Here is a 12,053-nt window from a genome sequence, read left to right on the forward strand (position 1 = left end):
AGTAGGCGGGGTGGGTGTAGAAGGGGGAGGGGCGGGGGGAGCTATGCCGACGGACGTCACGGAGTAGGCGGAAGAAGTTTCTCTCTTAGCAATGAGGGAGCGACGCGAAACAGGAAACGGAAGCGGAGTTGTCGGCTCGCACGCGCGCCCACGCGCCACCATCTTCCCCCCGCCCACCCCGTCACGCCCCGCCAGAAGCCCCGCCCCCCCTCCCTCCTCGCTGTACGCATGCGCGAGGGCGGCTGGTTTGCCACGTCAGTCTCGTTCAGAGGGCCACGGCAAGAGTTCCGGGAGGAGTCGGTGGGGGGGGCTCCAACCAACCAAGAGACGCCATTCGCCGCTTGGTGACGTCACCGAGGCGCCTGTGCCAGGCTAGGTGCATTTTGAGGCCACGTTGGCTCGCTGCTGACAGGAGGTCTCGGGGACAGACCCAGCAGGTGCCATGGGTTGGCTGAGATGACTGGTATGGCACCAGCTGTGTCCCTCAATCACCCCCCCCTCCAATACCAATACCCGCCATTCGCCACTCAGTGACGGTGACGTCACCACGGGTGGGGGCGGAGACGACAACGCGCGTCACGTGAGCCACCTCCGAACGTCGATCCTGACGTCACTTCCCTCCACAACCGCTTCTGCGCGATGAGCCCAAAATTGCGTCATGTTGACCAACCCCCTACCTCACAGCTTGCCGGATGACGTAGGGGCGGGTTTCCGGGTCAGGGTTCAGTTCGACGTGGTGCTTGGAAGAAGGCTGGGACTGGTGCCGCTGTTTTTTCACACGCTTCATGGTAATTAACACCCGAAGCCTTTTTTTACTCGCGTCTCCCACTCGCTCGCTTGCGAACAATGGTCTCGGGCCTGCGGATACTGATGCTGTCGACGTTGTCGGTTTCCTCCTGTGTCGAACGTGGTTGTGGTGGGTTGGGGACCGGGTGGTTGGTTGGGTGGGTGACCGGGTGGTTGGTTGGGTGGGTGACCGGGTGGGTGATCGGGTGGTTGGTTGGGTGGGTGACCGGGTGGTTGGTTGGGTGGGTGACCGGGTGGTTGGTTGGGTGGGTGACCGGGTGGGTGACTGGGTGGTTGGGTGGGTGACCGGGTGAGTGACTAAATAGGTGACCGTGGTTTGGATGTCGTTTATCGTACATCTGTCGCCTGAGTGAAATTCGAAATAAAAGGGAAATAAAAGCTGAGACGTTCATTTGTCGAATCGTCTCGTCTCGAAGACACACGAGCCTAGGTGGTGTGTGTGGTTGTTTCTACACGGGTGGTTTTGAAGCTTTTAATTTTAAAAAGGGCACTACACAATAGCGCTGTAGTGACGTAACTACCGGTTGATCATCACTTTCAGGGCTTTATTTTAACTAACGAAGCTTCGAGATACTGTGTTGTACATTTCTGACAGCCCGGCACACGCGGAGCATAATTATGCAAGTTTATAACAGCGGCTTTTAAGGTGGCACAGTGGTTTCCGACCCGTGAGAGTGTGTGATGGTGTTTCATTCTCAGACCTGGACTAATAATGGCTGATATTCCACAATGCAGGATAAGTACTAACGGTGACCTTCCACAAAAGTGGTATTAACTTTACAGGTGCCGGTAGGGCTTGAGAGATTAATGTTAAGTCGGGATTTGAGCTCGAGTGAAGATGTTGCAATTGAAACGTACACATTTCACGTACGTTTAAAACACATGCAGTATTACAGGAGGTACCCAGGTCAGACCAACTGACTGCATTGCCACGACTATAATGATTGCGAAGCATGATTGGTTTATGAATCCGTGTTTAAGCCACGCGTGCAATTAAACTCGACTCTCAAGTATAGCGACTTTAAACACTCTCCAATCGCTAATGACTGCACAAAAACCATCACATTAAATTTGGATTGGCAGTTAATGTGAATAAAAATTGTGTACTCAACCCATGGTGGTTTCAGTATTTAAAACAAACATGTTTGCCTTTATTGCTATGAACATTACTGTCAGTAGCAGTGGATATTAAATTAGGGTTTTCAGTTAATTCGATTTATTATAGCTTTAGTATCACGTAGCTAGACTAAATCTTACTAATTTAAATTTTCGGTTTGACATGTGCCAGCATATAAAATGTGTGCCCTCTAATGCGACCAAAATGCCTATTGACGTAATTCTGTGATATAATCTTCAAGTGATGATTTCAAGGCAATTCATCCATTACTTAGCCAGAATGTTTTTTGTCTTATGATGAAATAACGCAATGGAAATATAGCTGAAAGTGGGAAAAATATTTGTTAACACTGTATATGATGAGCACAGTTGAAAAATGTACGAGCGCAGTTGATAGAGCAGGAGGGCAGTATTGTGAGATGATACAACATCAATGTTGACTTGGCACAATCATCACAAGACCTCCAGTCAGTACATGACACGTTACCAATTGATGAAGAGTTGCAAGTGGCAACGTTTGTGCTCACAACAGGGTTAGTTATTGGTTGTATATAAGCTCAGCTGATAGAAGTGACATGCACCCTCTGCTGAAATAATTGAATGATGGCGTTTACAGTCCATTAGAACCTTCATATTTCATATTAGTGTGCACTTGAGATTTAAACACGTCTAACTTACGTGACGGTATGTGTTTATACAATAATACCCCGATTTACGTCTGGTTGTATATAAGCTCAGCTGATAGAAGTGACATGCACCCTCTGCTGAAATCATTGAATGATGGCGTGTATAGTCCATTAGAACCTTCATATTTCATATTAGTGTGCACTTGAGATTTAAACACGTCTAACTTACGTGATGGTATGTGTTTATACAATAATACCACGATTTACGTCTGGCCATTTTACGTCGTTTTGCAAATACATCGTCACTACCTGATTTGTGTCGCCTCAAACCACACTAACGTCGCTCACAGCATCATCCGTCCTTTCTCGTATCCGTCGCCTCAGCCTTCGCCTCCATGTTTACGTAGTTTCGATGTTTGTCGCAACTTTTACGAATGCATCCCCGACGTAAACCGGGGTACAACCCTACTACGAAAATGTATAAGCTCCAAACTGTGGAAATGTGTTCCAATTCTCTAAGGTGCTAAGCACTGCCTGGTCTGTGCCACTTCGTGGGAAGTGAGTAGTATTTTTCCGACCAGGCGGGAATTTCCCTGAGGTGTAAGTTTTCATTATTAACCACCGAACTCATTTCTTTAATATTGTAGTACAGCGACTTGACTGGAGTCGAAACACGAAGTGCATGTTGTGATATTTTCATCTTCACTTTGGGCTATCATTGATACTGCAAAGGATACCAAAAATCGATTCGATCATCAAGTTAATGCTCTTCGTGAATATTTACTTGCAGTGCTGGAGAAGATAGGCAAGTTCAAGTGGAAAAAACAAGCATGAAGCTGTACTGCTTGAGCGTCCTCTACAAAGGAGAAAACAAAGCAAACCTCCTAAAAGCTGCCTACGATGTCTCATCATTTGGGTTTTTTCAGCGGTCTAGGTATAACATTGTGATTCTGTAACAGTTTTTAAATGTTATTGACATGGGCATGAGGTTGGTTATGTATGTATTTCAGGTATGCAATGTTTGTCACAATATGCGTGGTTGGTAAGTGAAAGTGGCCACTAACAACGCTTGCTCCTACAGTCTGTTAAGGCGATATGGGGGGGGGGGGTCTTTGTCTATTAATGAACCATTTATGTTAACACTTTAAATTATACATTCAAAATGTTTCCTTTTTACAAAATTTGTTGGCACGTAAAATGTCTTTGGAAGGGCGTTGCACTTAATTAGTTGGCGAAGGATTACTGTTGTAATTTTTCTTAATGGCATTTGATACGTGCTAAAATTTACACACAAAGTCACAAGTCATCCATGTGATCACATGCATAGCCAGATTCACGGCAGTTGCTGAAAATTAGGGGGACACGTTGTGCTTAAATAAAGAATAGCCAATGTGTTTCACATTTTTTAAAATCTTTCTTGTATAAACATGCACCTGTTTCTGTACAGTGTACAGGAATTTCTGGCTTTTACGAGTCAAATCATTGTGGAGAGGACAAACAGATGCAGTCGTGCTTCTGTAAAGGAACAAGGTAGAACATTATATATTTGTGACAATGATTGCTTAGCATGATTGGTTTATAAAACTATTGTATTTTAACGTTAAAAAAACATTATTGTGGTGTTTAGGTTTTTTAGCACTTAACTTAAAATGTTTGTACATTTGACTTTAGAACCAAATCCTCGAAAAATACAATTTTACTCTTAACAGGCACTTATCTGGCAGAACTGTGAAGAACATGCTATGCTTATTGGTCTTGTTTTGGGATTTGCAGGATTAATGCATTAATTGCTCTCATTGTAACTGATTACAGATTACTTCTGTCATGTTCATGTACGTGAGGATGGGCTGGCAGGAGTGGTTGTGGCAGATCATGAATATCCATCACGGGTCTGCTTCTCTCTTCTCGGCAAGGCAAGTGAAAGTGTGCCACATTTACATTGTAAACATGAGTCGCTCTCTCAGGATCAGCCACTGACATCCAAGACATTTGTCAACAACACTGCCTTAAATGGAGAACAGTGTATAGTAGGCGACGTTTTTGGCAATAGCCCTTCTTCATAGCACGTAAATCATGGCACTGAAATGCAACTTATCACAAGCAAACAAGCAATGCAGCCAATATCATGCGATTCAGAGGTAGCTTGAAAATATTAGCCGCTGTTTTGAATCATAAAGGTAAATGTGCAGTCCTTAAAATTCTTGCTCATGCCACTCCTAGCATAACAGCCTCTACAAGTAGCTCTAGAGAGCTCATTGAGAGTATATTTTGGCCTACTCTTCGACGCTGACCAGACGTTTTGGAAAAGGGAGATGTATCTACACTTTTACCCCACCACACATGACATACTGATCAATTAATTAAATATACCCATTAACCCATTTCAACTGCTGGGTGGACAAGCGGGTTTAAGACGTTTTCAACTGCCGTACCGGGAGATCAAACCAGTAATCTCTGGTTTGCATGTACAGTGTGCTAAGCAACACACCATGGCCGCATTCCCCCCTTCTGTTTTTATTTGCACTCGATTAAGTATTTTATGGTAAATGTCAGAATATCTTTGTCAGGGACACCGAGTATCGACTAATCTGAACTCTAGTCTTTACTAATGTATATATATACGTCTGAACATTTAAGATGCATACATGCTTACCCTGTTCCTCTGATTATTCTAAAGGTTTTGGAGGAGTTTTCTATGCAGGTGAAAAGTACAGACTGGCCCGGAGGCTCTCCAGCATCGACAATCTTTGAAGGACTAGATGCCTACCTTGCAAAATACCAGGTATTCACATTTCCGTATGTATATGTACGATTAATAGTGTTTGTACTTGTCCTGTCCCACACCCATAAGTAAAAAAATGTGTCTCAATATGAAGAGTGAAAGTTGAAGACGATTATTTTTGGCAGAACCCAAAGGAAGCAGACGCTATGACGAAGGTGCAAGCAGAGCTGGACGAAACAAAAGTCATATTGGTCAGTGGTTTGTGTCTTTCAATGCTATAGGTTTACAAAGTGAATGTGCCACATTGAGCTTTGATGACGAGCAGTTGCTTGCATCTCAGTAGTGTGTACGATGGAAACATTTACTCTGTTTCTGCAGCACCATACCATGGAGTCGCTTCTTCAACGAGGAGAAAAACTCGATGATTTGGTCTCCAAGTCGGATCACCTCAGCCTTCAGTCCAAAACCTTCTACAAAACGGTGACTCTTCACAAAGACTTGTACATCATTTATTTTCATCAGTTTCGACTTATTTGTTTGCTATCAATAAAATTAATGTTTACATATCCTTCCATGTGAAATTAACAGTCTTCACATTCTGTACATATTAACATCTTTACTTATTTTTAAAGGTTAGGTTATTGGTGACGTGAAGGATATTTTGCTTTGACCTGCTGCTGCTGCTGCATTTACTCTAATGAACGTGTTGTTTTCGTTTTAGGCTCGAAAACAAAATTCCTGCTGCAGCGTCATGTAACAATTTTAGTGACAGGTACTACGATGACTCAAGCAACAACGGCCGATTCAGACTCGTGATTTTGAAGCCTTGTGAGTTTAACCGACCTTCATCAGGGGTTATTTAAGGCATTAGCCAAGAGCCAAATGTACGCCGTTTACAACGCTTGGATACAGTTACTCAAAGTAAGCTTAAAAGTGATAATTGCTTCGTCGCATAGGCATTTGCTTTTCTTTTTACACTCCAAACCTGGGGGCAATTGTAATTACAAACACCGTAAAATTGTTTTACAATTTGCATTATGGGTTGAATTGAATTATAAATGAGACAATTACAATTGTTATTGACCCCAGGTCTGTTGTGCTGTGTAGGTGCTGCTTAAAGGCCTCAGGTTAAAAGGAGGAATATATTGTACTGATTTAAATGTGATATTTTGGTCATAATTGTACCTAATTTTCCGTGTCTTCACCAAATCTGAATGTGGAAAGTAAATTAACCAAGCCTTATCAGTAATATTATGTATGGAAAACATTACCTTGTGTCATCTAAATATGGTTATTTAAAGTTCACCAAAGGGATAAGTTAAATTACATCCTTTAATTTCAGAATTTTTTACTTAGGAGCACAGTGGCTATATTAGCTGTAAATAACCCCTGCTGTCACTAATGTTTGAGTGTTTACGCAAACATGCTCTTCTCAACTGTGGCTTTGTGTTGCTTTTGTGTACCGTAAGGTAAGCTATGTACTATACTGTATAAATGTTAAGTGTGATCTGTGGAATTTAGTCGACATTTGCATTTCTAAAATCTTTATTAAAACAAAATTGTTACATTCAGTAATAAATCTGTATTCAAGTATTTTTTTCTGAATATTTTTCATTGAGATAACTGCTGTTGTATTTTAACTGCATAAGTCTAGTGGCACATCATAAATATCTGTTCTGGGGATAAGGGAAGTGAAGGTTTTAAGAAAAGGTCAACCTTGAACTGTGCACAACTTCTGATTTGACAACACATCCAGCAATTACCACTATTTTTTTACAATATGGTCCCACATTGCAGGATGTTTATGCTGAGTAAATGGAGCCCAACAGCTCATTGGGCCCTTCCAGCTGAAATAAATAAAATCTATAACAGCGGTTGTGATTGGCTGCTGAGTTTCTTAAGGGCTGAGGCGTTTTTATTGTGGGGAATCATTCTGATACAGTGAGGGAAAAAGTATTTGATCCCCTGCTAATTTTGTACGTTTGCCTACTGACAAAGACATGATCAGTCTATAATTTTAATGGTAGGTTTATTTGAACAGTGAGAGACAGAATAACAACAAAAAAATCCAGAAAAACGCTTGTCAAAAATGTTATAAATTGATTTGCATTTTAATGAGGGAAATAAGTTTTTGACCCCCCTGCAAAATATGACTTAGTACTTGGTGGCAAAACCCTTGTTGGCAATCACAGAGGTCACACGTTTCTTGTAGTTGGCCACCAGGTTTGCACACATCTCAAGAGGGATTTTGTCCCACTCCTCTTTGCAGATCTTCTCCAAGTCATTAAGGTTTCGAGGCTGACGTTTGGCAACTCGAACCTTCAGCTCCCTCCACAGATTTTCTATGGGATTAAGGTCTGGAGACTGGCTAGGCCACTCCACTTCTTCTTGAGCCACTCCTTTGTTGCCTTGCCATGTGTTTTGAGTCATTGTCATGCTGGAATACCCATCCACGACCCATTTTCAATGCCCTGGCTGAGGGAAGGAGGTTCTCACCCAAGATTTGACGGTACATGGCCCTGTCCATCGTCCCTTTGATGCGGTGAAGTTGTCCTGTCCCCTTAGCAGAAAAACACCCCCAAAGCATGTTTCCACCTCCATGTTTGACGGTGGGGATGGTGTTCTTGGGGTCATAGGCAGCATTCCTCCTCCTCCAAACACGGCGAGTTGAGTTGATGCCAAGGAGCTCCATTTTGGTCTCATCTGACCACAACACTTTCACCCAGTTGTCCTCTGAATCATTCAGATGTTCATTGACAAACTTCAGACGGGCATGTATATGTACTTCCTTGAGCAGGGGGACCTTGCGGGCGCTGCAAGATTTCAGTCCTTCAAGGCGTGTGTTACCAATTGTTTTCTTGGTGACTATGGTCCCAGCTGCCTTGAGATCATTGACATGATCCTCCCGTGTAGTTTTGGGCTGATTCCTCACCGTTCTCATGATCATTGCACTCCACGAGGTGAGATCTTGCATGGAGCCCTGGGCCGAGGGAGATTGACAGTTCTTGTGTTTCTTCCATTTGCGAATTATCGCACCAACTGTTGTCACCTTCTCCCCAAGCTGCTTGGCAATGGTCTTGTAGCCCATTCCAGCCTTGTGTAGGTCTACAATCTTGTCCCTGACATCCTTGGAGAGCTCTTTGGTCTTGGCCATGGTGGCGAGTTTGGAATCTGATTGATTGATTGCTTCTGTGGACAGGTGTCTTTTATACAGGTAACAGCTCGTTACCTGTATAAAAGACACCTGGGAGCCAGAAATCTTTCTGATTGAAAGGGGGTAAAATACTTTTTTCCCTCATTAAAATGCAAATCAATTTATAACATTTTTGACATGCGTTTTTCTGGATTTTGTTGTTATTCTGTCTCTCACTGTTCAAATAAACCTACCATTAAAATTATAGACTGATCATTTCTTTGTCAGTGGGCAAATGTACAAAATCAGCAGTGGATCAAATACTTTTTTCCCTCACTAAGCTATGTTCAATTAAGATATGGCAATGGTAGTCAAATCTAAAAATGAACATCATACTACAGTGTTAAGCTTCTGATTATGGCTCCCAACATTTGCAGTGCTCGCTGAGTAGAATGTTCTTTAAGGTTGGCCTGTGTGCAGTTGTATTTGCATTTATAATGATCATACATTTTGCGGTGAATTTATTAGCCAGCCTATTGATATGCCACTAGCTAGTTACTTTAAAAATAACATTGGCTAGTTATTATAATCGTTCAAACGAACAATAGTTTCATGGTTGTGTATTTAAAAATCCAACTGGATAAATCAATACACACTTTTCTGTTGTACAATTTTGCATGAGTTGTAATTTTATATATCCTATATAAATTACACTGATTAATAACCATTAACTTAGTATCCATTCCATTGTCGACACACTACGCAGCATTTCCCTGACGGCAGAAATCAGATACAGGTCTTGGTTTCAGTCCAGGTCTTGAACAAGTTACTGTCGTGTACAACAATTAGATTCCAACAGTGATGTAACAAGTGGGTTTTCAATTCTCTGCACTCAAACCAGCAATACTAATGGCCATTTTCTCGGCTCCAGGAAACCGCTGTTTTTTTTACGAATTTCCAAATATCAGTTAAACCTTTCCACGGTGAGAGAAAAAAAAGCTGTGGTAGCTTTTGTGCTGAAAACCTGAGTAAAACTTGACTTGGTAAAACTGCATATGTTCACAGTAACAGAAAGAAACAATTTGTCAGATTGTCCAAAAAAATCAACAAGCTTGATTAAAATTCCTTTGACTGTATATGTTGAAATATTATGGAAAGTGAAAAACATGCTGCAGTGAACTAATGGAAATAAATGCTTATTTTTATTGCAAATTTAAGTATTAAGTGTATGTTGCAGGAGCTTTAACAATAAACCAACACTTGTGCACATGACTGCATGGAAAGCGTAACCAATTTTGCATTTTTCACATTGTGTTTAACATGTAAAGAAAACGTAACATTTGTGTGTTATGCCCGTAAAATGTTTATTTCACAATTTTCAACAAACATTCCAGTACATTTTAATTCTATTTTGACATACTAATTTAAAAGTTGTAAAACTACAAGGCATGAAATTTATACAAGCGCGCAATGCAAATGTTTAGCAGTTTGTCTTGTAGCAGTGCAATTCTATTGTATAACGACATCGTTGTAAAGCACTATTAGCCGACAAGTAATGTATATTACACCTTTTCTGAGATCCCGTCAAATATAAATGTGTTCTGAAAGACAACACCATCCTAGTTAAGAATCACTGCTGCAGTGGAAAACCTAAAAAAACATCTAATAATGTACTGGAATTTACGTATATATTGTTTGTTTTATGTGCATTACTTTAGACGTATCTTTGAAGCAAAACAATTACAAACTTTTTTATAGTGCAAAATAGTAGAAGTAAAAACTAACAACAAAAATAACATCAACATAGAAACTCTTGGTAAATGTATCTGAATGGTGACATGCTACAAAGACTCCTGATATTAAATAATAGGAGCAATGCTGTACAACAGTGGTTCCCAAACTCGTGAACCATTCACAATCCTCAATATGAAATTGCAGACCATGTGGAATTTTTTTTAATCTCCATCAGTTTTGTGAATCACGTCCCACAGCATTGCGGACTACCAGTAGTCCAGTAGTCCGCATACCACAAGTTGGAAACCACGAATCGAGAAAATCTAGTTTGTGATCATGAATTAAACACAAGCCACTCTCGGCCTATCCATTTGTCCTAGTCGGCATCAATAACTGCTCGTGCAGAAGTTCTGGTACATTGTTATGCCCCCAAGTGTTAAAGCCAATTGCACAGTAAAGTGTGTGCATTTTGCTTATCCACGTTTAAGCATCAATCTAGGTCACGTAGAAGCACACAATGCACCCAGCAAGCAGTCAAGCACTTACATACTCGGACGAATTTTGTGCTCCACAATAGCGCAACGTGTAGACAAATGAAATGGGTGGGGGGGAAAGGCAGTATTGTCCTGGATTCTGCAGGCCTCTTCAATCTGGAAAACAACACGTGCATTTAGTGCAGTATAAGGTTCTGATTGTATAAATACAACTCTTGGTAAATGTATCAAGATTGTACTGATTTTAATCAAAATATTACATTAAACGGCTTTAATCAGAATCTCAATGTAATGCAGTACTACAAAATATCACTCAACCAACGAAAATACTTGTTTGGAATATAAAGCAAGGCTATTGATTCAGAGTAATGGACAAAGGTTTCAATTGAAACGTGTAATACAGTGAATTATATCGGTTACATTATACTGGTAGGAACGAAGTTGTAAACTGAGTGTACCAGCCTGCAATAGATTAATGTGTCCGTCCGTCCCCTTTCAATACTTTAACGAAGTGAAATCTCGTGCTGTTGGGTGTAAAATCAGCAATAGACAGCGCAGAGACTTGATGTCTTATTGCACCCAACATTTGGAAGTCACATTATCTAATTTGCGAACTTCTACCAGCCCACCCTGCAGGGACCTGTTATGCAACCACTAATTATATATATATAAAATGGATATTCGTAGAACCTCAAAGATACCTGGCCAGTGTTGAAGAGCCGGACAAAATACCCTCTGGAGGGGCTTTATAGAGCTCCCTCTCTTGCTCTTATTTCCCAATACCATTCACTGATATAAAGTACTGTATATGAAACATGGATACTAGATTTCGATTTGAAGCTTTCGTGACTGCAAGGATTCATCTTCTTTGGTTCTTTCGGTAAAGTCACGTAGAATGAGAATAAAATAACACAATATAATTCTCACTACGTTTCGGCCACAACGCAAGCGGCCGTCTTCAGGTGAAAGGTACAGAACTGTCGGGACGACAGAGCTTCAATGATAGCTAATCCCTCAGTTATTTGATATGTAAACCCCTTTGTCAAGGTGCCTCACTTCTCCCAACCAGCTTAAAAGTCGCTACGAATCTTAACATCGTTCATTGAAGATCTGTCGTCCCGACAGTTCTGTACCTTTCACCTGAAGACGGCCGCTTGCGTTGTGGCTGAAACGTGAGTTATTTTATTCTCATTCTACGTGACTTTACCGAAAGAACCAACGAAGATGGATACTAGAGATCGCCCTCTAGTGGAGACCTTCCGCCAGAATTAGCATGAGAGAAAAAATGAAATTCAACCCACTTGAATACACAATCAATCAAAGATGTGACAATTGTGTTCCAAAACAGCAAGGCCATCGGGCATTGAACTCGTAAGATTTTTTTATCATTCTGATGCATAATGTCTGGTACCTAAGGAAAG

General features: G+C 41.3%; 1 protein-coding gene across 2 annotated transcripts; it reads left to right on the forward strand.

Moving 5' to 3' along the window:
• Positions 1-655: 655 nt before the first annotated feature.
• YKT6 (YKT6 vesicular SNARE protein) lies at positions 656-9,676 on the forward strand. 2 transcript variants are annotated; one of them, XM_032952182.2, is made up of 8 exons: positions 656-788; positions 3,340-3,483; positions 3,997-4,079; positions 4,362-4,462; positions 5,227-5,331; positions 5,457-5,522; positions 5,650-5,751; positions 5,993-9,676. In XM_032952182.2, exons 2-8 carry the CDS (start codon positions 3,380-3,382, stop codon positions 6,026-6,028), a joined length of 597 nt encoding a protein of 198 aa, XP_032808073.1. In that variant the 5' UTR covers positions 656-788; positions 3,340-3,379; the 3' UTR covers positions 6,029-9,676. The 2 variants fall into 2 exon arrangements, with proteins under 2 accessions (XP_032808073.1, XP_032808074.1); XM_032952183.2 differs by lacking the exon at positions 656-788 and adding an exon at positions 798-916.
• The last annotated feature ends 2,377 nt before the right edge of the window (positions 9,677-12,053 follow it).

This window comes from Petromyzon marinus, chromosome 11 (genome assembly GCF_048934315.1).
Source record: "Petromyzon marinus isolate PM22_M1 ecotype Great Lakes invasive population chromosome 11, UKy_Petmar_22M1.pri1.0, whole genome shotgun sequence".
NCBI lineage: Eukaryota > Metazoa > Chordata > Hyperoartia > Petromyzontiformes > Petromyzontidae > Petromyzon > Petromyzon marinus.